The 27,219-nt window shown below is 42.3% G+C and overlaps 1 protein-coding gene across 1 annotated transcript; it reads left to right on the top strand.

Annotated features, from left to right (window-relative positions):
- The first annotated feature begins 29 nt into the window (after positions 1-29).
- On the top strand, positions 30-26,880 carry ttc9b (tetratricopeptide repeat domain 9B). Its single transcript, XM_010746424.3, has 3 exons — positions 30-788; positions 21,327-21,509; positions 22,861-26,880. Exons 1-3 carry the CDS (start codon positions 311-313, stop codon positions 22,947-22,949), a joined length of 750 nt encoding a protein of 249 aa, XP_010744726.3. The 5' UTR covers positions 30-310; the 3' UTR covers positions 22,950-26,880.
- Positions 26,881-27,219: the final 339 nt, after the last annotated feature.

Genomic DNA, 27,219 nt, shown 5'->3' with positions numbered 1-27,219 from the left:
GTGTGTGTGTGTGTGTGTGTGTGTGTGTGTGAGAGAGAGAGAGAGCTGTTTGTGGTGCTGAAGCTGCGCGTGCCTCGGACGTCGCTACCACCCGAGCATCCTTCCTTCCGCGAGAGGACCTGAGCGAGCAGCTTTTTGAGCTTTATTAATCTCTTTAAATTTATTTGATATTAATTATTAAAGCACAAGCTACACCCAGGAGACGTTTCTGAAGCCGTTTTCTGAGGCTGTCTCTCTCTCTCTCTGTGTCTCCGAGGCTCGTCGCCTCATCGCCTGCCTAAGCCAGCCGCTCCATCCCCACACATCCTTTATGCACAGCACGCTGCTCCGGTCCTCCCCGACAAAACACACACTCGTGTCCGAGCACCATGGCCCGCTCCAGCCGCTTTCATTGAGAGACATGGAAGCCAAACAACACCAGATAAAGAGCCTAAAGAGCTACCCGGAGACCGGCGGCCGGAGCCTGGCAGCGGCTGCTGGAGTCGACAGCGGCGGCGGCGGCGGTGGTGGTGGGTATCGAGCCGGCTCGGCTGAAATGGATATGGAGGCAAATATCCAGAAAGCCATCGACTTCAAGGCGGAGGGTCACCGCTGCTACAAGGAGAAGAAATTTCGGGAAGCGATCGGCAAGTATCACCGGGCGCTGCTGCAACTCAAAGGGGTTCATGTTGTCGACGGGACGACGGGCTCCGAGGTCAACCTGCTGAGCCAAGCCGCCGCCAAGCTGACCGAGGAGCAGCGGAGAGCCGTGGAGAGCACCGAGATCGAGTGCTACGACAGCCTGACAGGTGAGCCAGCGCCGGTACACCCCCACAAAACACCGCTTCAAGTAGGACTGCTGACTCCATTGTTCGTCCCGGTTCATTGGGTTTACACAAGGTAGTGGGCTGTAGTCACTCCTGCAAGGTGCTGGGCATGTCTTGTGCAGAGGCAGGTAAGAGTAACACTGGTGTAATAATAATGCAGATTTCATGCTGATTTAATGCAGGAAATCACTGTTAGTGTATTTTTTTATCTAGTGTCACAATTACATTAACACATCCTATCATTGCTGTGCACATTTCAGACTCTTACAACATCAAATAAATAAATAAAAATGCATGACACATCTTCACCATACTGTTGTGTTGTAATATTTCACAAGTGGATCTGAGGTGAGAAGACATTCTCTGAACCATCCAGTGATGGTGATGTCAGGCTGTGTCTAATGCAGTGACTTCACCACAGGGTCAACAGAGCTCCAGAAAAACAAGAACTCATTACTGTAGTAATTATACCGCTTACTCGATTCACGCTTTTAATAGAGCTTATGTGGCTTGCTCCAAAACAAAAAACAAAACAAAAAATTGAACTAGAGTTTCTATTAATGATCATTCATTTGTCTGTTAATCGTTTGAGCTATAAGAATATACTGAAAAATGTCTATCACAGTTTTCTAAAGCCAAAAGGCCAGAAATCTAAAAAATATTCAACTTATAATGACGTAAAAGTAAGAAAAGCTGCAAATCTTCTCACTGGAGAATTGTTATTTTGTAATTTTTAGCTTGAAAGTGATTCAGACCAAAAGATTATCAAACAAAACTTAATTTACCCAACAGATTAGTTACATTAGCTAAAGAAGTTATCTTACAAACTCCATGTTTTTGATTGTATAATCTTGCAGAACCACCAATAAAACATTTAACAATAACTTATTGAAGAAGTTAGATCAAACAAACTAATCACAAATGAAATATTCCAAGGTTTTGACCACATGTCATAGCCTTGTTTACAGTCAAAAACTCTGGAAAAAATGCCACAAATAAACCTATAAACTGACAGAGAATAGAGTTATCAAAAGACAGGATTCTGGTTATTATTTTCCATATTTCACTTCAGCTTAAAACGTCAAGGGTTTGACGGGAATCATCATCTACCACATCAAGCCATATTTTCAGTATTTCAGAGTGTGTTCAGGAGGAAACGTGTCTCATTATTGTTCAAGAAATATCCACAGTGATGTGAGAAAAGCCATGCTCATCGATACATTGCCCATCTTTGCGGTAAAAATGTGATTATGACTGCAATATGTGCTCATGTTGACACCCGGGAAGAGATGATGAATGGTGCACACCACAGCCAGCAGTTACATCACATCACACCACATGTGAAACGTTGTGATTTCGGGTCATGAGTGTGGTATGATGTGTTGTGTCTCGTTGCTGTCCCGAGCTCAGCCCAGTCAGCCTGCCATGATGCGTTGAAGGTCGCCTTGTTCTGTGCAGCGTTCAGGGCCTGTCTGGGAGACCACTGTGGCGTGAAGGAAAGACGGGGGGGAAGGGAAGGAGGAAAGGGTGTAGGGAGAGTGATAGAAGGAAGGAATAAATTTAGAGTTGGGGTGTAGATATGGTGGAAGTGACGGAGGGAGGGGAAGGAAGCAGGCATGGAGATGGATAGTAGAGAGCAGTGGCACAGAAAGGGTTGAAGAGGGGGAGGAAGGGACTGGTAGCACGCGACAGGGGGCCATATTTACCATGGCAACCATCGCTGGGCCTTTTCCCTGTTGTTGTATTAATGCAGCTCATACCCTCCCCTCACTGCTGCTTCAGACATGCGCACACAGAAACCTCGCTTCAACCATTGCTATGTTTACATGGACACTCTGCTTTAAGTAAGAGCGGCTTCTTGAATCTTTACATGCCATTTTAATAACTGAATACGTCACCAGAAACCCTTAAACCTCAGCATGGTTCTGTCATGTTGTGGTTTAACCCATGTGGTTATCTTGAGTCAAAATGCCACATGAGCTACTGTCAACAAATCCCATAAAAAGACCAAAACCAACAACGCATTAGTTCGTCTCACAGTACTTTCCAACTTCCCTCCACTATCCGTGACACACCACAGCTTGCTGATTTTTAGAAAACATAAACAAAAGAGAAGTGTGGACCATTTTAAGGATTAACACAGATTTGGTGCTCTATAATGTGTATTTACAGCAGCAGGACAGTGCATTCATCATTTTATTCATTGTTGGATTTCTCAACATTGAGAGAAATATAGAACTTTACAGCCTTAGTTCTTGATAATGCACTTAAGATACTATACACAGGATTCGATGACAGTTCAATATCAACAACAACCAACATGTTAGTCCGTCTCGTTGTACTTTCCTACTTCCCTCCTCTATCTGTCGTACAACCAAGCTCTTTGGTTTATGCTGAAGATGTGAATGTTGAAAGAAAAACTGCTCACGAAATGCATTCATCGTGTACTATTTCAAGCCGTGGATTAACACAGATTTTGGTGCTCTATATTGCGTATTTGCAGCAGCAGGACGGTGCATTTAATAGTTTTTGTACAGAATAAGAGCACATAAATTAGTTCTTTAGCTACACAGGAAATACATGCAGGTAGGTTGAATTTATTGTCGGGTTTGTGGACAACAAGAGAAATATAGAACCTTACAGCCTTTTTTAAATAAATGACCACACAATGACAATTCAGTATCATCTCATCAATATCGTTTTTCTATAGCTTTCACTACCATCAACAACGTTTAAGTGATTTATTGACCAAACTAAAGATTGGGAGTGAAGTGTGAACTCTTGTCTGTTGCTGCGTTGAGTGAAGCTTCGGTTGTGACCTCCAAAAGCTGCCGGTTACTTGAGATAAGATAGAGTGGATCTGAATATAGCAGCGATCCACCTGGGAGGATCCTCGATTGGGGTTGTGTTTGGGGATCCTATTGCAGGATTGTGGGATGAGATGTCATCACATGTCCAAATAAATGATAACAAATAACTTCACCAAAGTCTCTCACAGCTTGAGAATTTAAATACTCATTCTTTACTTGTTTAGAGTACCCACATATAATTATGAAATACTCAAGAACATATATATTTTCTGATCTACTACCTGACTCACTGTCTGGGATGAACATGGCTCTTTTGTGATTAATATCATGGCAGTTAATTACGTGAGATGAAGATGACTGGTTGTGTTTATAACAGCACTGACTCATACTGTAGTAATCCAGCTGCAGGTCTTTGTTGTTGGCTCCAGCTGGTTATCCAGAGTCCTGCTGGGCAGACGGTGGTCACCTTGGTTATGAGTGAGAGGTGCTGCTGTTTGGTTGGTCAGCTGTCTTTGGCTCTGGCGTATGATAGGAGAGCAGCAGTCACACGTGTCAGTGTGTATCAGTGTGTGTGTGTGTGTGTGTGTGAGAACAGTGTTTGTTTGCGTTCACAGACCAGAGGAGCAGCAGCATCGAAGAGTGTGTGTGTGTTTTTTATGTGTGTGTGTTAAGAGTGAAGGATGGCCGCTTTCAGCGCTGATCGTCTGCTGCTGACATTGCTGATTTTGTTTAAGTGGAGTGTATCGGTGTGCATTTGTGAGTAAGTTGATGTGTGTGTGTGTTTTCTTGTCACAGTGAGAAACTACAGTGCAATTATTCAAGTGCTGTACCTAAAGGTCCAGTGTGTCAGATTTAGGGGGCTCTTTTTATTTATAGAATATGGCAGAAATTGAAAATAATAATTGTTTTTGTCACCTTAGAAAGAGCCTAAATCTATTTTTAACTATTTTAACTCTGTTAGTGTTCAACAATCTAATCTAGAAAATAATCTGCAGATTAATCAAAAATCAAAACACTCCTTATTTGCAGCCCTACAAACTTTTAAAGGTCCAGTGTGCATAATTTAGTGACATCTAGTGGCAAAGTTGCAGATTGCAACCAACTGACTACCCCTCATCTCACCCTTTCATGTCGAACATGAAGGAGAAACTACAGTTGCCTTGAAACTTGTGGAAAACGTGAAAGGTTCTATTATGTGGAGTCAGTGTTTGGGTTCTTCCTTCTGGGGCTGGTTATGAATATTATATTTACATTTATATCAATAGATCACCTTATATGTTACACAGTTGACCTTTATGTACATTTTTTACTTCTTCTACTGCTGGTTTCTTTCAGCGTTTTAAAATGTTGGTGAGTGACAAGTTTTTACTGAATGTTGAGTGACTCAGCACACTGATAGAAAACACAAGGTGGGAAGATGTAAGTGCAGAAAAAAATACAAAAAAAAGCAAATGAGAAGAGCGGAGACGAAATGTGTTCTCAAAACTAAAAAAAAATTAAAATAATTAATTTGTGAAAAGGAGAGATGTCGGCAACAGAGAAAATCAGAGTTTTTAACCTCATATAGGGAAGTGAATGTTATTAATGAGAACAGGAAAACTGAAAAACAAGCCTCAGCACCAACAATAACGTCACCTGATTCTGTCAAACAGAAAGACGATGGCTGATGAATGTCCTATTTGCTGGCCTTGTTAAGGAGACACCCCAAGTCTGTGTGTCCCTGTAGGGAAGTATCTAAATGGGTTACACCACCACCGTCTGTGTCTGTCGCAGTTCACAGTGGTGCAACATGTTGGCCAGAGGCGGATTGCCTGCCTGCCTGCCTGCCTCAGTCATCCACCCACCATAAACACACTGGGAGGCACATACAGAAATAACAGATGTGACTGTGGTTTGTTTGCTCTTTTTCCTGATATTGATCACGAAGAAGCAGCTAGTCTGAGTTTACATAAACAGCACACAGACTGACACGTATCAAGCAGTTATGGAAGCCATAGTGAGTTTTAATCAGTCCAGATGTGCATTAGGGAGTGCACGGAGGATAAAACAAGGAGCACGAAGGTGTGATCCTGTTGTGAGAGCGATCAATCTGACTTTTCATTTAACTCCTGCTCGCTCTGATCTGTGACTGAAATCTCCCTTTGTTCCTCCTGACTGGCTCAATCTGTGAATGAGTCATAAGTCACAGCCTTTGGAGAGATGCAGCAGGAGGAGATGAGTGAAATAGTTTGTTTCATAACACCAGCCACCTTTTTATTCAAACCGCTCGCCATGATCATGATCCAGCAAATTCCACCCACTCGTCACATTTCAAAGAAATTGTTAAGGGAATGGAAATCAGAACAAGAAACAAGAAATGTGACTCTAAAGTTTGACTTGCCTATTAATAATAGTGTCATGCAGAAGAAGCTTTGAGGTTGGATCATTTAACCTTTTATTTACTGAAAGGTTTGGTACAGACTGGTCTTTGCAGAGACCCACTGTGCTGTTTTAGTTTATAACATGCCATGTTAGTTACAATAAACTCTACATTTAGTTATAATTTTCTGTTTACAAGGAAATAAAATATGTTAAATATAGAGAGATAGAGATAGAGATGTACAAGCACAAAGTCTGTCATTTGGTGCTGTGGGTTTTTGGAGAGAAATGCAATGAAAACAGTGAGAGTGATTAAAAGCGATTTAGTTGGGGTGTCGTAAAACCAAAACAATGAGCTGAAAAATGCTAAAATGCTCCTTAAAGCTGAGGGGAAGATGATATTTAAGGGTTTGTTACCTATTTTACATTACACATATTGTATATTGTAATATGGAGCTTTAATGATAAAAAAACAACAACAACACTTCATTTTAAAAATATGCGTTAATGCACAGTGTAAATGCAAAACATCCAACACAACCACAATCTTACAAGAAAAATTGACCTAACAATAACACCAGGTGTGTCCCATCACTACCCTCAGGGATTTTACCAAGGCCATCGCTGAACTTTTGAACCATGACATGCAATTACAGGCCTTATACTGAAGATTTAATGAGCCTGTTGGTGGCATCAACATCTGTTCCTCACTGGTCCAAGCATAAAAGCGCTGCCGTCATCATCAATCACAAGACGTGGAGATGTAGTGCCATCGCTGCACTTTCGGCGGCCTTGAGGACTCACCACATCACAGCCTCCAAGCCCAATCTTTGTTTCAGATGGGGACTGTTGGGGCTGTATTAAAATAATGTGTGTGATGTGTAACACCACAGATGGGTTGATCTCTCCAGTCCACTCTAAACCGCTGCTAGCGAGCACAGTCAAGGCTTGCTTACAAAAGCAGAAGAGAACAGAAAACTCCTCCGTTTCATCTCCTGCCAGCTCTGTCACCAGGGGACGTGGCGGGGTGCATGAGATAAAGGCAGAAGAAGAGAATGAGGATGAAAGGAAATGGGAATAAAAAATGTTAGATTAAGGTTAAAACGTGGAGAAAGCAGGGTTGTATAAGCAGTTGGGAGAGGAAAAAGGACAGACCCGGTGCTTTGGAGAGAACCATGCAATGTGCTCGTAGGAGGATGGAGAAGAGATGCCATGTGAGGGTGAGAAGGGGGATGGGGGGAGGTTTGGTTGGTGTTTTTCCTCCCTCTATGCCTGTACGTCTGCCGTTGGTGGGGTGGACAGAGCAGAACAAGAGCAACGGGAGCGTTCATGTGCCAGGGCTGCAGATGGCGTGGCCTTGCTGTCGGGGGTTCGACTGGCACTCCCTTTACTGTACCACTCGCACTGTATGCTATACTAACCCGCACTGAGAAGAGAGATTTGGAGGATGGGGGAAGGGGTGAGTCAGTAGAGAAGATGCAGAGGCTGAAATGGGGAAGGGAGTAAAACCAAGGGAGCGGGAGAAGCTGGACTGAACTCTTAAATATGATGGGATTATACGACAGAGCAGGGAGGGCAGGACTGTAAAGGAGAGTGACAAGTAGGGAAGGAGAGGAGGAAAATGCATGCCTTTATGACCTCTAAGTAGTGAAGGGAGGGTTTTAGAGCTGCATTTATTTATTTTTTTTCATTTTGACGTGGACGTTGAGAAATCCAATCCAGACCAAACTGATTTATATCAGAGTCCTGACAGGCCCAGATGACTCCTGTCAAAAGAGTAAATAAGATTCAGTCATCTGTCAGGAAGAAAAGGAAAGAGAAGGGACAGGCAAGGACTCAGAGGGAGAGATGAAGAGGAAGCAGATTAAAAAGACATGAAGGCAAAAGGCCAATATTTTTATTACACTTTTTGTCATATCTATTTTTAACAGTTTTGACTCTGTTAGTGTTCAGTTGGCTGCTTCGATTGTCCATAAAGTACACTACGACAAAACATAGTGAGAGCATGAAGTTAACATAGTGAAGAACAAACAAAGAGAATCAAAAGAGAAGTAAATAAATTAAAAAGACTAATGCAGCGCCTCAGTTTGGATACTTCAGTCAATACACCTCATTACGATACACCACAATGTACACTGTTGCCAATTAAGTTGAAATAGATTTTGTTTTCAGGCTCATTCCTGTTTTTATTCCTGTTTATACACATCAGGTTAATTTTCACTGTGATTTGTTTGGAAGAGATTTATCAATCAAGTTTTGAGAAGATAAACTTATAACTTATAAAGCACATTGTTGCAATCATTTCATGAGAAGAGGCAAAACAATTTTATTCCAACTTTATGGGCAACAGTGTATTACACTGTGTATTTCCTTTCAGAGTTCCTGCAGAGTAGTGTAGGAGTACTCAATTCAAGTACGACTTTTGTGCACTCGGAAATGACGATCTCAACATTTTACAGCTTCTTCTTCTTCTTTGCCAAATTGCAATCGTGTGGAGCATTAGTGGCAACATTTGACTGCTAAAATATAAATATAAAACACATGTACAACTTACATTAGTATATTTCTGTATTCACACTAAAGGCTTTAGTTCTGGCAACTTCCTCTGCCACCATTTTCTCAAAGGTGATGGTTTTGATAGCCAAAATGGCAAGTGTTCAGCGTTCCCCACTCAACACTATGACTGTCATAAGTGCACCGTCCTGGTACTCACAGTACTCTGCTTTTGCCATAATCGACAGTGTGTGAACACACGTATACTCAAGTATAAGTGCAGAAGTAAGAGAATTGAGACACAGCATAAGTCGCCATGCGAGCGCCTCTGTGAGGCTGCGCTTTGACATGCTCGCAATGACAATGCTTAACATGCAGAGGCTTAGCAGGAGTAATATTTACAATGTTCACCATCTTATCATTTGCTAATTAGCAAACAGTACAGCTAACGTTTATGGAAATCTGTAATTCTGTAGATATTTGGAGAAAAAACTAAATGTAATATTGACCTGATGACGGGGCTACATGAGAAGTTAAGGAATCATCAGAGTTACCATAATTCATCCTGATTAGGACATGAATGCCCATAACCAAAAGTTCATGCTGATCCAGCCAACAGGGATCACAAAAGTCGTTAGTATTGATCATCTGGGCTCTGTGGATATCTACCTGTATCCACCTTTAGCAGACTTACATCTTATCTCTATCACATCGTCCTCTCACCTCAGAGATTCATTACAATGCTCTTGTTGTGCCCATGTGTTTGTATATGTGTGGTCCAGTTTTTAATGCGTGTGATTTAGATTGTTAGATCAGTTTATGTGAAGTAATGAATAAACTGGAAGTGTCTGTCAAAGCTTTTTTTTTTAAAGTCCGTAGTTCAAAGTCATGATATCAGCTGAGGAAACTGAAACAGATGCCCTTTTCTGACACCCTGAGGGAGAGAGAGAGAGCAAGTGCAAGACGAAGATAGATAGAGAAATGCAGAATATTCATCCTCTGTAAGCCGTCATTAATGAGAATTTGCTGAAGCTATTTGTGCATATCTAACACCCCCTGCTCCAGCGGACACTACAGAATAAACCAATTGGCTGTTTATATTTATCCTCTGAGCGCCACGCTGATAAAAAGCCATGTTGGTCGCTATCTGAGCTCTCCGTACTCGCTCTGCTCCGGCCTGACACTGAATGCTTCATTACATGCTCTGCCGGGGGTTGACATTGAAATCCTGTCAGTGGCAGTGAAATGTAAAGGTTGTGTTGAGCCTGTTTTTGCTGATCCAGCACAGAGTGTGATCCTCGGTAGACCAGGTTTACCAGCAAAGAAAGGGTCAGTTATGAAATTTAAAGCTGCAACAATCAATTTTTTTTTTATTATCAGTGGAAAAGACTACTAAAACATCTTTCTGTTTCAGTTTTAAGTTTTCCAATGTAGTGCAAATTGTGACTAAATTTTCAAAAAATGTAGATTAATGCATGTTTTTTTTATCCACTAGTGTTATCTGGATATTAAGTGTTGGGTAAGGTAAGATAAGATAGACTTTATTCATCCAACACCAGGGAACAAAACAGAAAAAATTGAAGCGATACTAGAGATAGAAAACATCAAATAAAATAGCAAAAACCTTTCAAGTATACCGATATGCATGTCGGATCATTTCACAGAAATAATTGGGTGTATCAAGATAAACATTTGGAGGATTCTTCAGTCATGTGCCATTAAACCATTTTTAGAAGAAGAGGATCCAACAAGAGCGCCAGTCAAATCTCAACAAAAAACAATGTGGATCACATGACGTAAATATTGCATTTATGTTTATTTAATGTATTAATTTGAGGAAGTCAATTATCGCTTTTTGTCTCTTCAGTGGATGTTTAACTCACATGCTTCATTTATCCACTGTCTGTTTCCATTACACATTGTTGTGCTTTGTTTTTATAGATACATCAACCTTACCACTTCAGTCAAGCTGCAATATTTTGACCTTTTTTTTTTACCATAATGACTAACAACAGTTTTGTGTTTTGAAGTGAACCCAAATGCAGACAAAGATGAACAAAAGGTAACTTTAATTAACCCTAGAGGCATGGAAATGCAATAATAATAATAAAAAAAAGGCGGCTGAATAATCTGGGCAAAAACAAAATCCAACAATCCAGAACAGGGAACACTAGGAACAGGAACATGGGGAGAAGCAGAGACAGATAACCTGACAACTGAAACCAAGAACCACATAGACTAAATACACAAGTGAAGATGAGGTGACAAGGCACAGGTGAGAAGGTGAAACTAGTTTTAGCTTTATTGTTTTGGGTCACTCTAACCACTCTTATCGGCAGGCACAAAAAGCTGTAAAAACCCACTGTACACTACTTGCAACAACATAAAGACAAAGTTAACGACTAGCTGGTGAACACAGTCAAGCATTTATCAGCTACGGAGCCACATATTTCCCTCGGGAGTTGAAGAAGACCAGCTGCAAGAGGAGTAAATATTGGAGTTATATTCATCAGGTGGACACAAACCAACTCCAAATGAATCTTAATATTATTTTGTGTGTTTACAATAAATAAGGTTGAAATATCAACTTTATATTATTGTCATTGTTGGTGTTTACAGCTTGTTTTCTTGCTTAGAGAGAGGTTGTAAAGTCTGCGTGCTGTTTCGTTTGATGTTTCTTGGCTGCTTGTTCCAGGGTATTACAGAGTAAATGTTGGGAGTAAACTCTGATCCATATTCTCCATATAACTGGATGGTCTCCATACTATGAAGCTTTCTAAACACAGCAGGCTGTCCACATGTGGCCGTATCATTTGTAAATTATGAAAGCTCATGCTTTAGTCATTAATTTACTTTAGGTACTTAGTGAAAAAGCTTTACTGCCTCGCAGATTAAGGCTGACTCCATCAGATTCTGAGCCAAACCATTTGGCAGTTTTCTCTGTTGATCCTTCCAAAGGCTCTCTCATCTATCTTGTAGCCAGTATATAATGCACAAACACGCTTCTCACAGCCACTGTACATAGATTATCCAAACAAAAACAAAAAGAAAAATGCAGGAAGTATATCAAAATCACAAACACAGCCTTCATTTTACTTTACAGCGTTTGGCTTGAGAGTCGTTAGAAGCAATGTGTTTGACAGAGAAAGAAGATCTGAAGGCAAAAGTCTGCCCAGTGTCCACAGATGACATCACCGATCAGATAATGGCCTAGCTGAAGGCCACAACAAAATTATGTTTCTGTCAGAGAGTTCAACTCCAGCTATAACCTCAATAAAAGTTTTTTTAGGCTTTATTAAACTGCACTTATCTACAATTATCTACAAGTCTGTTTTTACTCATGAGGAAAGTCCTGGATCCTCCTTTGGGCCCTCGCATGTAATGATTTAAAATAAGTATTAAATAAAAGCATAACTACATGAACTGCTCTTCATTTTCTTTAGATGACCCACCCTGTGTGAGTACCATTAGCTCACAGGACGGCCGAGGTTCTGGAAACTGCGATGTGCAATGGAGAGCATTAAATGATTTCATGTTTGGTGAAGTCATAGAGAAGATAGCTTCCTCACTTGTATAAATATTTAAGTAGATGAGCATTAATCCAGAGTCAGCACCTATTTTAGGAGGGCAGAACAATGTTGGAGGGTGCAAATGATAAAGCAGAAGATCAGCACCAGCTAGGATCTTTGTGAAGCTGGGGCATGAGGATGTGTTAAAGGTGTAGACAACTGAAGTAAGGGGTGGTTACCAGAAACACTCAGCAAACGATATGATTGAAATTGCGTAGACATTGGTATTTTTACGATTTTAGTGCCTCCACTTTGAGTGTAATGCCACTGTGGTAAATATGGACAGCTGTACATGTTTATTAGTCCAACAGCAAGAAGCCCAGCTCGGCGTCTGTCTTTCAGACTTTTATTTCACGAAGCTCTCACCAACGACTAAAAGTCAGTGCCACATTTACTCTTGTCCAGGAGCTTATGCTTGTCACGCTCTCCTTTTCTCTTCCTAGTTTCTTCTCTTTGGTCTCTTTACATCTGCCATTACAGTATGTCCATAGAGGCTGCTGAGCCTGGTAACATTGTCTGTTTGCTCATCTCTGGTTCTGGCACGACACTGGCTCTGCTCCCCATCTGCAGTCACACACGCCCCAGGCCTGAAAACTTCCTCTTGACCTAATATTCAGTTACATTAGCAGCTATAGTTTGCAGCGGTTTACTTTACTATCCACCAGGAAACTCTGTAAATCACAGAGAGTTGATGCGAAGCAGCTGGAGGGAAAACCAGGAAACATTAAACACATAAAAAATTATCCAGTTTCACCAACATCAGTGAAAAAGTTTGTTGTGTCCAGCTTTCATGCTGTAAATAGTGAATACTTCTCATGGGTGATTGTACGTGGAGCAACACTATTCACCTGCAAGTCAGTGTAGCATCAAAATGATTTCAAATCTGTTATTTCATGGTCAAAAAGTTTCACAATGTTGCTTTAAAATAATAATGGAGGTGGACTCGTTGATCTTCAAAAAGCCTCCCTCTGCCCTCTTTGCTCTCTGTGAGATCTGACAGAATAATCTGGCTACTTTATTTCCTTTCACTCCCAGGATCAGTGTTTCACTGTGGGTGATCCATGCAAATAATATGTTTGATGTAGCAGCAGTTTCCAAGCATGACAGGCGGTGACCGTGTTATGAGGGAATCAACATGCCAGCATGGGGTTTTTGGATGGGGGGGACATGAATCATGATACAGTAAATGTTGTGCGGTTAGCATTGCAAATCTAAGAATAAATAAAATGCAGATTGAGGACATTTTGGGAAATGCATTTATTCATTTTCTTGCAGATTGTTACATATTTGTCCAGCAAAGATGGAGCCACAGCTAGCAGCCAGTTAGCTTTATCATAAACAGCTATCTTGGCTCTGTTCGAAGGTAACAGAATATGGCTACCAGCACCTCTAGTGCTCACTAACTAACACACATCCTCTGTTTTTGTACGAATTAATTAAACAAGATTTAATATGTTCATTTATATAGACAGATGTTGTAAGCCAGCTAGTTAGCTGGGAGCATTCCCAAGCTTACTGTAACATAATTTAATGAGCCCGAAAAAGCTCCATTGCTATGCCACATATCTGAAGCAGTTCGAGAAGTGAAACTGAATACATATTGTATTAATAATGCAGTGTATTCCCTGTTTTTCCAGTTTAATCTGTTGTATTAGTGTTAATATTGGAAGTTGTTTAGATGTAAGTCAGCGATGGTGGCTGTGTAGAGATATTCTCCAGAGGTTTGTTGACTCTTGCAGTCTAAGTGGGAGACGATTTGGAGAGGACTACTCTGTATTTATGAATGAATTTTATTCTTTTAGGTTGGAGAAAGTCCTCTTTACAAATAGATGTTATTTTGTATGAAGGTTTGCAAAAAAAAAGAAGTAATTTTATCACTGCAATGAAATCAAACTGAAAGGACGAAGAGTCAAAGAACCTCTGGGGAGCAGTGAAATTAGAATATAAGGAATCAACAAAACCGGTAAAAGAAATCAAAAGCTTACTAATAGATTTAAATAGAAACAAGTTCCTGCTTCACAATAATGTCTGTAACAAGCTGGAATTAACAGAAGTGTTGATTTAGCAAACCCATTCTTAAAACTTAAAAATAGAAACAGAAAGTTAGTCGCAGATGCCCGAACAATTTCAGCTGGCTCCTTTCGACACAAAGGAGCAGCAGCTCTAGTCCGAGCTTCTTACCCTATCTTTAAGGCTGAGCCCGGTCACCTGGTGGAGGAAGCTAATTTTGTCCGCTTGTATCCCCGATCTCATTCTTTGGGTCACTTCCCAAAGCTCATGACCATAGCTGAGCTTTGCCTTCTGACTCAGCTCCCTCTTCCGGACAATGGTCTGATACAATGTTTGCAGTTCTGCAGACGTTGCATCAACTTGTTGGTCCATCTCAGTGGGGCATGGGGCTTTGCTTGGGGCAGCAACTTGCTCTCAACCGCCATTTTACCGTTTTCCAACAGAGATCCATGGCCTCAGACTTGGATTTGCTGACTCACTCTCAGTTGCGTCACACTCGGTTGCAAATCGTACCCCAGTTTGTGCTGAAGGTCTCGGTCTAATGAAGCCAACAGAATCACATCATCTGCAAAAAGCAGAGATGCAATCCTGAGATTCCCAAAAAGGACACCCGAGGTGCGCCTTGAGATCCCGGGGCAACCATGGTGAAGTCCAGCACCCACAACTCTCACTTTGGTTGTGTAAAGACTGTTTTTATCTGTTAAGATATTTAAATGACTATTAAAGAAAAGCATCAGTATAACAGGAGGCCCAAACATTTGAGTAGCAGTAGTGTACATAAAATATTGGTCATGCAGTATTCAGGGTTAGCAAACTACATTTATGGAGCTGATTCTGGAGATTTCCAGTCCAACCCCACCCTAAACACCGTCAGTCTGTAATCCTCAGAATAGTTATGCTCATTGAAAATAGTGACTGACTCATTTGTGAGGCTCGATCCAGCACTCCACATTTCCGACTACCCCAGAGGAGCCTGTGGAGACCTGTGAGACGCACACAGTCAAACAAGAGCAATAAAAGGGAGTAATTACGAGTGGGCTTTTTGACACCATATGGAGCTGCATTACTCTTCCGCTACAGTGAAACACAATCAAAGAGATAATCTGCAGCACTTGTTTTAAGTGAAATGCTACTTGATGAGAAGATGAAGCTTTTATGATAATAAATCACAGCAGTCATTATGTATATTTCCACTAGGGAAAAGCTTTTACATCCTTTATGTTACATTTACGGTACTAAAACACTCAGCTGCTGCTGCCTTTAAAAAAAAACAACAGATGAAAAGCAGAAACTCAATAAATTGAGAAAAGAAAGGTGAGGATGCTGGTGAAGGTGGAGTAAATGCTATGTCATGTCAGCGCAGACAAGGCCTTTGTGATAAAGCAAGCTGTCCCTCTCAATAACAGAGAAAGACATTCACACAAAATGCTTTGGGTGGAGCTATTCTTAGTGGGCCTGGAGAGACCGGCTACACTGTCCGAGAGCCGTGACGTCAGCATGTTGGATCGGATTTTACTCAGAGGATCTATGTGTGAGGCGATTTCATGACAATGACTATGCACGCTTCATTCGTCTCGTCTGTAAATAAATCTGTTGCAGGAGTCTGACATTTATAAAGGAGAGACAGTTAAAGGTGAGAGGAGGAGTGAAGGACGAGGGTCAAAGACGGAAGGGATGTGTGAGGAAACGAGGACTGTGTGGGAGCATGAGCGAGAGTGATGGGTCTCTCCATCTGCCATTATCTTCCCGCAGAACTAATTACAAGGTGATGGACAGCAGACTAATCACCAGGGCCATGAGTGGCTTTAAATTAGCCGGATCGTGGTGTCGCGTCTGGTGTGATGGAGAGGGACAGGAGAGGAGGGGGAGGTAGGACACGAGTCTAGAGGGAAAATGAGGTGACGTAGAGAAAGAGGAGTTAGAAAAAACATGCATCGTAGGAGAGAAAACATCCACTGCTCGTTCAGTCTGTCTGCTTCCTCCCCTTCGTTTATCGCTCTCCTCTTGTCCTCTGCACCTTTCATATAGAAACTCTATTTTCCCTCGGCTGTGTCTGGATTTTGTTTTGTCAGTGCTGTCTCTATCTCTGTCCTCCCCTGCCCTCCTGTCTCTCTCGTCTTATTTCCTGCCTCTCCTCTCTCTCAAATCTCTCTTTCTTTTTTATTCCTCTCAGGCGTTGGCGCTCTGTCAGCTAAATGAAAGCGATTCTCTGTGCAGGCTCTGTTTTTTCAGACATGATGCTTCAGGCAAACCAGTGGGGTTCCTGAGCATGTGTTAACCACTCCCACTCGCCGCACCTCTCATTCGACATTTAAGCAACACTCACACGTTCACACACTCACAATCGACAGCTGCTTTGCATCTGTTGTTTTTTTTTTCTGGGTTTTAGACATTCAAATACATTTTTCTGTTACATGTATTATTGATTTCCTGTGTTTTGTCTGTTTTTGCCACTCATGAGCGCCGACACTAAACGGCTACACACAAAGCCTGTCTCTCAGCTCGTTCTCTTTCCCTGTCCTCACATCAAATCCCTTATTAAAACAAATGTATCTTGTCTGCACAATTCCTCCTCTCTCATCTCATGTGTGCTAATAAAAAGCTGTGGGGATGCTGCATTTTTAAGGGTCAGCTAGCTATATCTGATATTCTGTTGGCATCAGAAAGGGAGGTCAAAGTTCAGGGGTCATCGATGTGTCAGGGTTTCAGGATTGTGGACCCTCAAGCAGTATAGGGGTAATGGACCGTGACGCTGATCACAGTGGTTCCCAATCTTTCTGGCTTGCAACCATGTCTGCAAATCATTCCCAGAGCCGGGGAAAGCCTCAGTTAAAATCAGTTAAAGTTAATGATCGTCAAAACTCAAAGTTTACTGTCATGTATTTAAAAAAAAACAGGAAATCCTCACATCACATCACAGACTGGAAAGATTAAATGATTATTATGTCGCTAGAGTCCCTAGTAGACAAATTTTTCTGTTGATTGACTCATTAATTCATGAGCTAATCTAATCCCTCCTGCTCCTCTTGTGACTCCTTAAAACAAAGCAATGTGTACTTACAACCCCTTGTCACCAGAGGCATGTCTGCCAGTTGGCTTGCTGCACCGCCAGACACAAATGTCATTAGATTAGAAGAGATACAGCAAATAATATATGGTTAGGCACCAGAAAACACTTGTTCAGGGTAATAATAATCATGTGACTGCTAACTGCAGGTTTGTGGCATGGATGTTACATGCCCACTAGCCTCTCCCACCACCACATCCTCACAGTCCCCCTCACGTCCACTTGAGGCTGGCTACAGAACGAGTCAGTCTCCATGAGCCCCCATATGAAGAAATAATGCATAATTTACAGCATGGCCACTTTGATCACCCGTTCAAATTATATTAAGGCTTATTGACTTGTTTGGGCACCCAGGCATCATTCAGGCTGCCTCAGGTCTGCCGATCATCCGCGTCTTTGTGGATTTTTAGATTAGCCGGGAGGTGGAAGAGGCAGGACTACCAACATGGCGGCAGCCAAAGCCACTACACTCTCTCTTTCCTTGCACCATTTTCTGCCCATCTCTCCAGCTGGCATTGTCTAATAAAGCAGAAAATGCCAAAAATATCTCTAAATCATGAGGTTAAGCATCATCTAACATGGACGTGAGAGCATAATTTAGCCTTTACAGGAAAGCAAAGATTAGAGGAAAGCAATATTCCTCTCTGATTTATCTCACTGTCCCTCGAGGGGAACCGCTGCTTAATAATTGCTCTATTTTTAATGATAATACAAGACACAAACCCTCAGACTCACATGTCTCTGTCTCTCAGTGACAGGGACACCTTGGCTCCAGTGATATTATTATTCTGCTGTTTTTATGGGTGCTCTGTCTGTCTGTGCCTCTGCCCAGCCTGCTCTCCGATGATCCTGTCATTATCACACCCTTAATACATCTCACCACACTCTACATTTCCTCTGGCATGCCATCCATCTGCCTAATGGGCCAGTAGGGTGCGGCCGGCCAGTCATCACTTGTGCATGCTACTTTTGTCTGTGTGTTTGTGCATATTTGTACAGTCACGTATCTAACCATTTTGTATCGAAGAGTTTGTTTAAAGTGATTCATGTCCAACTCTTCTTTACTCATTTAGTCACCTGAGTTACTGTGTGTGTGTGTGTGTGCCGCTGCCCATGCCATTAGTAACAATTGCATGTAACGTAGGTGTGTGTGTTATCTGTCCCACGTATGTTTGTGTGTGTGTGTGAGTGCCAGTGTACTCTCTAACTGCGTCAGCCATTAGACCATAATGGGCTGTAACTGAATCCTCTGAAAGCTGCGCTCTCGTCCACTGCTGCAGGGTGATGACGGATGGGCGTGTGGAGGGATGAGCGGAGTCATGTCGTAGCTGGACGGTTGTAAAAACAAATAGAGGAGTGGAGGCTGTAGAGAAGTGTGCATGCAGGAGAGGTGGAGGGCATCTGAGGCGATTCACACTGTAGAGGGTCAATCAGACTTGTGATCGCAGAAGACGGGACGCAGAGTTGACCTTGCTACTCCGCTCTGGGCTGAGTCATGAGTTTATAAGAATATAAGAGGATTCACTCTTGTTCCTATAATAACTACCAAAAACATTAATATTTAGTTTGTTAGACTAAAGTTAGTTAAATATGAGCAGGAAAGATCCAGATGTGTTATTGTTGTGCACTAGTTCAGCGAGATAAATACTCTGGGTGAGACTGTGAAATAATAGACGCGAGACATTTTGACACAGTAAAAGAAGCACATAAATAATAAAAACAGATTCAGGGTCCTGACGCTATGCATGCTGCCTCACTGTCACACAAGTATATTTCAGACCCTCGTGACAAAGACAGGTAATCGAGGCAGGATAATTTACAGTTCAACAACAAACTTTTTTTGTCCAAACAGTGACAGTAAACCTTTCTGGGAATGTAATAATAATCATAAAAACTATACATTAAAACACAAATAGAACATTACGGATCTTTTTCTGTATTATGTCCCGTAAAAAAAAACATCCTCTAACTTTATATTATAGTTTTGTTCTTTGGTCATGCCAAGGTTATGTCCTTTACATGAGAAACATAAGAAACATATGATCATAACACTCTCCAGGTTTCTGATCATTTGCCTGCAGCTGTGTCTTCTTTCTGAGTTATTACAGTTGATATTAATGAGCACAAGTTGGTTTGCTGGATTTGGCTCAAAGTTGCTGAAAGATAAGAGGCACAACATGATCAATATCGTTATTAAGCATCATAACTTGAATTGATGATCCACCTACAAACAGGGTAGAGAATATTCAGAAACCTGTATCTGGTGTTTACATCCTCCTGGTTTCTATGGCAGCAACTAAAGTTGACACAAATACTTCAAATACCTGATCATGTTAATGATAACACATGTATTCTTCTTACTATGACAAGTCAAAAAGACTGCTGTGAGAAAGGCCTGTGCTCAGGGAAGTTATACATCAAGAAAAGCATCATATCATTTAACTTTCATTCTGTATTTACCAAGCGGTAACCTCCGTGGCCATAAAGTGCCAAAAACTGCAGTTCCTCAAACGTCCACCTGAGGCTGGCTACAGAACGAGTCAATCCCCATGTTAAAATGTCACAGCAGAAATAAACATGTTTACAGTTTTGGCCTCTATAGCTGTTCATCACAACTGTACTGAGGGTGAATTTGTTTTTAACTGACTTGTTTGAGCACCCAGCTGACATTCAGCCCACCTCAGGCCCACTAATAATCCATGTCTTCGCTTATTTACCATCATTTTGGGAACAAGACTATAAATTAATTATGATTAATATATATAATATAATTATGATCCTAATAAAATGACACCTCCTCTCCCTTCTAATTGCATGCGATAGAGCAAACTTCACGTCTACAAACAGCAAACACACACATCATACTGCCTGCATCTACCAGACAAATATGCACCTTCAACCACTAAATACCAAAACACATTGATTGTTATTGAATTAGTCCGTCCTCTGATGTCCATGATGAATTATTTAGTGTTTTTCACTTCACGTTGTTGTCGAGCAAGGCCGGTCTTTCGACAGTTTGTCTCCGAGGCTCAGGGGTGGATGACAGGTAGAGGGCCACTAACTGCTTTTAACACACCCCCTCCCCTCTTCACCCTTTAGTCTCCCACCGGATTCAACTCCACCTCTACTTTACCCCCACATATATAAACCTCTTCCTCCTACTGCAGCCATGCCCCTCACCCTCTGCCTCTCCTGACTCACCCTGCCTCCCAGCTAATAGTGCCTGACTCACGTTATTCACAGAGCTGTCTGTGTGTCAAGGGCAGACTCAGAGGGGAGAGGGAGGGAGTGTTAAGAGGGAGTCAGCGCAGGTACAAGTGTACGTACAGAACGAAAATGACTCCTGATATATCATCAGATATATTAAGAGAGAGCTAAGGAAGGGTGGAGGGGAGAAGTGAAGCACAACCTCAAGTGATCACCAGAGGAATAGTGTTTGAGTGATCAGATATCTGAGCCATCAGCAGGCATTTAAAAGCTTTAGTGGACTAAAAGCTGTGTGTGTGTTTGTGTGTGTGTGTGTGTGTGTGTGTCTTTACTAATGAAGTTATCACGACCTTAGCTGATCTCAGAGATGCTGCTGGGGGAGAGAAGTGCTGCTGATCTATAGAAACACAAAGGCACAATCGTAAAGTGCCAGCTGGTTCAGGTTTGGATCTCTTGACCTCAGTTCTGCGCTTCACCACTCAGATCTCATCCCGGAGGACCTCTGCGGTATCTGTAGCTCACTTGATCTCTGCATCCTGCCCTTCTTTTCCTCGTCTCTCCTGCTACTTACAACACATCTGCCAAGTCAGGAGAATTAGACTTAAGCACCCTCGCTGTGTTTAGTCCATCATTCTTCAAGTTTTCTGACGTTTTTCTGTTTTTGCATGTTGAGCTCAAAAGCAGCACGGAGAGACATTACTGTGCTGCCCCAGGGCTCAAACTGCTTGCACGACTTTTTGTATCTTCTCCACCCTGAGACATTAGTATTAGCTATTTATAGTCAGCTCACTGCCATCCTGAGGAAGTACTGTGGAGGCTAGATTTCACTGTGGCTCTATTAAAAGGCACAGAGTGAGATGTCAGCAAAATATCCCCGTCTTTGTTTTACACTCATGGGACACACTTGTCATTTAAACTTTATCTAAATGAGACTCTGTGTTTGCGTGAACAGAATCTTTTTATTTTAGCATTTTTAACTTCTATCCTCTCCTCCTTCCCACAGCGTGTCTGTTGCAGTCAGAGCTGGTAAACTACGAGAGAGTGAAGGAGTACTGTCTCAAGGTGCTGAGCCACCAGAGAGACCACTTCAAGGCCATGTACCGAGCCGGCATCGCCTTCTATCACCTGGGTGACTACGAATGTGCCCTACGTTACCTGCGTGACGCCAAGAACCGCGAACCCACAGGTGAGCATGAACAAACAACAGAAGCAGAGCTCTTTAGTTTCAAGGTCATAGTCATTTACTATAGTATGAATTATAGTTTTAACTGGATTTATAGAACAAAAGGTTTAGAACAAAAAACACTGTTTATATAACGTCTGTTGGGAATTAGCCACATTTAGCCACAATGTTCAATACCTGAGCTACAAGACTGTGAAACAGTTGTTCTGTTTGTCTAGGCCAGGTCCTAGATATTTTTGATTCGGTTGATATTATATTGATTGAATGCGGCACAGTGGTGCAGTGGTGAGCACTGTCGTCTCTGCATAGTCCGGCTTCCTCTGGGTAGTCCAGGTTCGTCCGGGTAGTCCAGATTTTTCGTGTACACCGGCTTCCTCCAGAAAGTACGGACTCCTCCAGGTACTCCAGCTTTCTCTGGGTACTGGGGATTTCTTCTGGGTAGTCAAGATTCCTCCAGGTACTCCGGCTTCCTCCAGCCAGTCTAGCTTCCTCCGGGTACACTGCTTTCCTTTGGATACTATGGACTCCTCCGAGTACTCCGGCGTCCTCCAGGTACTCTGACTTCCTCCGGCTAATCCAGCTTCCTCTGGTTAGTCTGACTTCATCTGGGTAGTCTGTGTTCCTCCAGGTAGTCCAGGTTTGTCCGGGTACTCGGTACTCCAGCTTCCGGCTTCCTCTGAGTACTCTGGCCACAGTCCAAAGACATTTATACATTTATTAGTGACCCTAATTTGCTCGTAGGTGTTGAGCGTGAATGGTTATTTGTCTTTATGTGACTGGTGACTCTTGCCCAGTGCCAGCTGGGATAGGCTCCAGCAATCCATGACCCTGATGAGGATAAGTGGTTACAAGAAAATGTATGTTGATTGATAAAACTGATTTTTGGAATAAATAAAAATTCTCTGGCTTTGTTAGTACACTGCTGCATGTCTTCAATATAGCATGATACTGCTGCCAGGGCTGAGTACAAACGCTGCGGAGATTGCAGCCACAATGGTGGAAAAGTAACATAATGTGGTGGCTATCAGGTAGCATGCTGCTCCAATATTTCATCTGTTGTCTGATGTGCACCAGAGTCAACAAGCTTTAGATAAACAAAGCAGAGAAAGCTCTGTTTTTAATATCAGAGTATGTGTGTACATGCAGGTCATTTCCTTCATAGGATTAGTACTTGATTCACAGGTAAAAATGGTATTGTGCCGTTTCCTTTTTTCTTTCTGCTTTGGGCACACTCATACGTTTAATTCTGGAAACCTGGACCACATTTTAGCTCTGTCATAACCAAAGTCTGTTGCTGAAACAAGCCTAAATTTAACTGCATTAACAAACGATATATATTCTCTCTCTGTCGCAGACACCAACGTGCTGCGGTACATCCAGCTGACAGAGATGAAGATGAGCAAGAGTGGACAGAGGGAACGAGAGAGCGGCAAAGAGACCTAGGGCTAACCCCTCGACCTTTTCACCCTCCTGACCCTTCAACCTTTGACCCTATGAGCAGTCCCTACATCGATCCTCCCTCTCTCCGCCTCCTCTCTCTCGACTCCTGACAGCAGCACAGCCCACAGACAGAAGAGACAGACCCAATCACCCGGGACACATATCAAACGCTGTCTGCAACCCGACCTCCCTTTTCCTTTTCCTTCTTCTTCCTCTTCCTCTTCTTCTCCCCCTTTTCGTCCCTCAGGTGCTGTGGTTCCTCTCCCTAGACGCAGACAGTCGAGCAAACGTGAAAAAAAAACAAAACAACAAAAAACAAAGGAAAAGCTGTATTATACTCATATGAAACCGTCGATGTGGTGGAATGAAACAGGAGCTTCTAAACATACATATGAATAATGGACATTTGCGTGATTTAGTAAATGTTTTAAAAAGAAAAAAAAAACATCAAAGCATTTTGTTTATGCTCTCTCTTCTTCTCTCTGCCTTCTTTCTCTCTGTCTTATTTCAAACTCTCGAGGAGAATTTCGAGGGAGTTGTTGGGAAGCTCGATCGACACCGAGGGGAGGGTGGGGAAGTGTGAGTGTGTGTGTTCAGAGGAGGGGATAGTGAGAGTGTGTGTGGGACGCATATCGAAACCATAGCCCAATTTGATTGTACATCCTACCCACCTCCAAACAGGGCTCACTCAGACAGACCCAGACTATGGAAATCTTAAAAAGCTTCATCTATGACTCCTCTGTTTCTTTCCTGGATGCCATTTATCTCCGTTTCTGGACTGTTTTCTTTCAATTCAAGGGCTAATTCAAGCGTTTGTAATCTGTTACTAGGGTTTTTCATTTGCTTTCGGTGTTCATCATACTCAGTAGTAATTAATCGGTTGTTAATAGCATCTTTGTGCGCAGCAAACAGACAAAGCTCTCCAACGGTTCTTGCTGTTATTGTGTAAACTGGTGTGTCTTGAATCTGTTGTCTGACGCCCCTCCTGGGTCGTGTGTTGTTGTTGATGTTGAGACTGTCGAAACCCCTCCCTCCTCTCCCCTTCCCTCCCTTCCTTCCTCTCCCTGTTCTCCCGTTAATGATGTCACAACGGAAAATAGCCAATGAGATCGTGGGAAACCATCAAACCACTGTTGGCTAACAGGATGGAGATCCACTTTAAAGTGTCACAGTGAGACAGAGAGAGAGAGAGAAACACTTTTAAAAATTTCTAAACGGAGGTCCAACCTTTTATCGGTAATGCTGAAGCTTCCCAGACATCGATAACACAGATCACAGAGGAGACTCTGGGCATCGTTAGTGCAGGGAAAACAATCACACACATCTGTCCTGGAGCACTCGGCGTTAGTGCACTTCAACAAAGAGTGTGCCATTTGAGATTTCTTCCTCTTTCACTTTAGACAACACTACAAGATGGATATCCACGGCTAGCTGTCAAAAGATACATAGCTAATTTGCCACCGCTTCTCTCGTGACTCGTGAAGCCGAATCATTGATAATGCAAATGTTGCTTTTATGATAGCTTCGCCCTCAGGCTTAAATCTAGCTGAAGAAGGTTGGATTGACGATTTGTGAAAGCATGACCTGAATTCCCCCTTTTGTCTCTGATGCCATGAAACTCTTTCCCATGTGCAAGCACACCTCCTGCATGTAACGTGCGACACAGAGTTACTTCAGATGTATGGGATAGGGATTATATCTGCTCTGTTGCTTTCTGTCATGGCATGCTGCCACACTGTTTGCTCATACCTCGATTTTATCCATTCTGCCCTTTATAAATAAACACAGAAGGTGGTGACAGACTGTGATCACAGCAGTAGAATAAACCAGGAACAAAGAGGTCTTTAATAAATTAGGGTCACCTTCTGCCTCAGATGAGGTGAGACATATGAGCTTAAGAAAAGTGGAAATCAGCGAGCGATGCTGTAAAAGATTTCCCCTCCTCATTTTTCCAGTGACCTGCTAAGAGGTAAATAGGGACCTAAGTGTGTCAATGGGACTCTGGAGAGACAGCACCATGCGTTGAGGAGACCGGCATGATACAGAGAGGCTCCGGTGGAGGGGGAAAGTAGGCCATCATCAGCTCCAACTAAAGCAGCTGCAGCTCCAAGTCGCTCTGGCAGCAGAGGCGCGAGATGAGATTACAAACAAAAAGTTTAGAGCCGGGAGATTTATCATCTTACATCATATGACCAGTCATATGTGGACATCTGAGCTAAACTTCTGGCACAAGATTAATAAACCTGGCCACAGAGATTTGCTCCCACGCAGTTCACTTATAGTTTTTGGTCATACATGATGTCTCAATGCAGGAATATGATTTCTTAAAGGCAAGATTCAACATTTTGGGATTCGCTTTCTTTACTCTTAAATCTGTACAACCAGCAGCAGGTTAGTTTAGCACAAAGACTGGAAACAGCTGGCCTAGCTCTGTCCAAAGGAACTAAAATCCATCTATCATCACCTTTAAAGCTCATTAATATACTTGTAAACAAAAACAATATTCAACTTTTTTACTATTTCTTGCCAGGCAACCGGTTGAAGTTACTGCTCATCTAACTCTCTGCAAGAAAGCAAATAATCTCCCAAAATGCTGAACTATTCCTTTAAGTTATCTTCCTTGTTCTTGCTGACCTAACTCCATTATTTATAAAAAACAAAAAATCACTGGTGTAAAGCACCAAATATCACGCACACAAACTAATGATTTTGTCAGCATCTCTTAGCTCAGCAAACCTTCCTCACTCTCGACGTGCCTCTCTTTTTTCTTTGGTGTCCCAGAGGAAATAAATCAAACAAAACAACAGTGAGGAATGGCACCTGCAGGCTGGGTCTCCATGGCTGCCTGGGCTGAGTCTACTCACCCACGGGCCCCTCGGGGATAGGTCTCCTCCCGTGGTCCCGCTCTCTCCATGGCACCAGTCCACCATCTTGTTTTTGTCTCATTGTGCTAAGTCATTCTAGCTCAACGTGCGCTACGACCGTCTTGGGGATAAGTAGATGCACGTAAAGCAGGTTCATTACAGGCTGATCGGTTCTTGATTAATGACTCCAAGGCTGTTATTGTGAGCTGACGACATGCTGTCTGTGCAAAACGAGATACTCGATCTCGACATCAGTGTAGCTTTGAAAACAAACAAGAAGCACAACAAAAAAAAAAGAGACGGAAAAAGTCAAACTACTGCCTGTGTTTTTTTGTTTTGTTTTGTTTTTTTGCTCTTTTGCTTTGATGTCATTTGAGGTAAATGTTTGTCAGATGTCAGAGTAGTTTTTGTGAATATATGATACAAATGTACAAAAAAAAATAACAAAAATGGAAAGTTTTATGGTTGTGAAAAGCTTTACTTTACTGAATTACTTTGCGAACAGAAAAGAAAAGCAAGAGATAGAAAAGAGAATTTTAATATAGCTCCTCCACAGAGCTGCTTCGTGACTGTGTCTGTATTCATTGGTCTTTCTGTTGACGTCCCTTTTCGTCAAGGGATCCAGAACCGGCTCAGAGTGTGCACAACGCCCTTTGACCCCGCCCTTTCCTCCCTCCCCCTCCGCCTTGTCCGGGTGACCTTTCACCTGACTCGTCTGTTTCTGCACAGTAAGACGACCAGTAACGCAGGAGTGGAGGAGGAGGAGAACTCTGAGGAACTCGTACCAGAGCACAGAGCTGCTCCTCACAGCTGCAGATCTCCATCCATGTTTGTTTCTGTGGTGATGGAGAAGAGAAGAATTTAAAAAATAGAGACATGAAGGTGGGGACGTCAAGGCTATGACTGCGTTTTTGTCTCTCGCCTCGCTCCCAAGAGGCCTTTTCCTTTTTTTTTCTCCATTCAAACATCCAAACATCACAGGCCTCCATCACTGGTTTTACTGAACTGCTAGCCCGGGAATGCACTATTGATTGGTAAATGAAGACTATGAATAAAGTTTCAAACAAAGAGGAATGTTGTTGTTGTTTGTTTCAGTGTTTCTCAAACTTTTTACAGCACATACCACCTCAGGAAATATTTGTGTCTCAAGTACCACTATTGCAGCGTAGGCCAACCCTGTTCAACTATGGACAGTTCACACAGGAGGGGATTTGTAAAATTATTCAATGTTGGCTGAACCAGTTCAAGAATGAACGCTCATTTGGTAGTAAAGTGGTACACCTGATCTGCAATTTGCTTCCTAATATTTCCTGTTTGGAGCCACGTTTGAAGAATTTATTTTACCTCCACTTTCTATCTTATGTCACATTTTGGCGTTAGCTAATAAGCTCATCATGGGTGTATGCGTG

This window comes from Larimichthys crocea, chromosome VII (genome assembly GCF_000972845.2).
Source record: "Larimichthys crocea isolate SSNF chromosome VII, L_crocea_2.0, whole genome shotgun sequence".
Classification (NCBI taxonomy): Eukaryota; Metazoa; Chordata; class Actinopteri; family Sciaenidae; genus Larimichthys; species Larimichthys crocea.
This window is presented reverse-complemented; position numbering and strand designations above follow the sequence as displayed.

What these genes read in the sequence shown, in the direction of transcription:
- ttc9b (XM_010746424.3), top strand. Translation starts at nt 311, where the DNA reads ATGCACAGCACGCTGCTCCGGTCCTCCCCGACAAAACACACACTCGTG. An exon ending in GTGCTACGACAGCCTGACAG is followed by an intron (nt 789 to 21,326) that starts GTGAGCCAGCGC and finishes TCCTTCCCACAG; the next exon opens with CGTGTCTGTTGCAGTCAGAG. An exon ending in CAAGAACCGCGAACCCACAG is followed by an intron (nt 21,510 to 22,860) that starts GTGAGCATGAAC and finishes TCTCTGTCGCAG; the next exon opens with ACACCAACGTGCTGCGGTAC.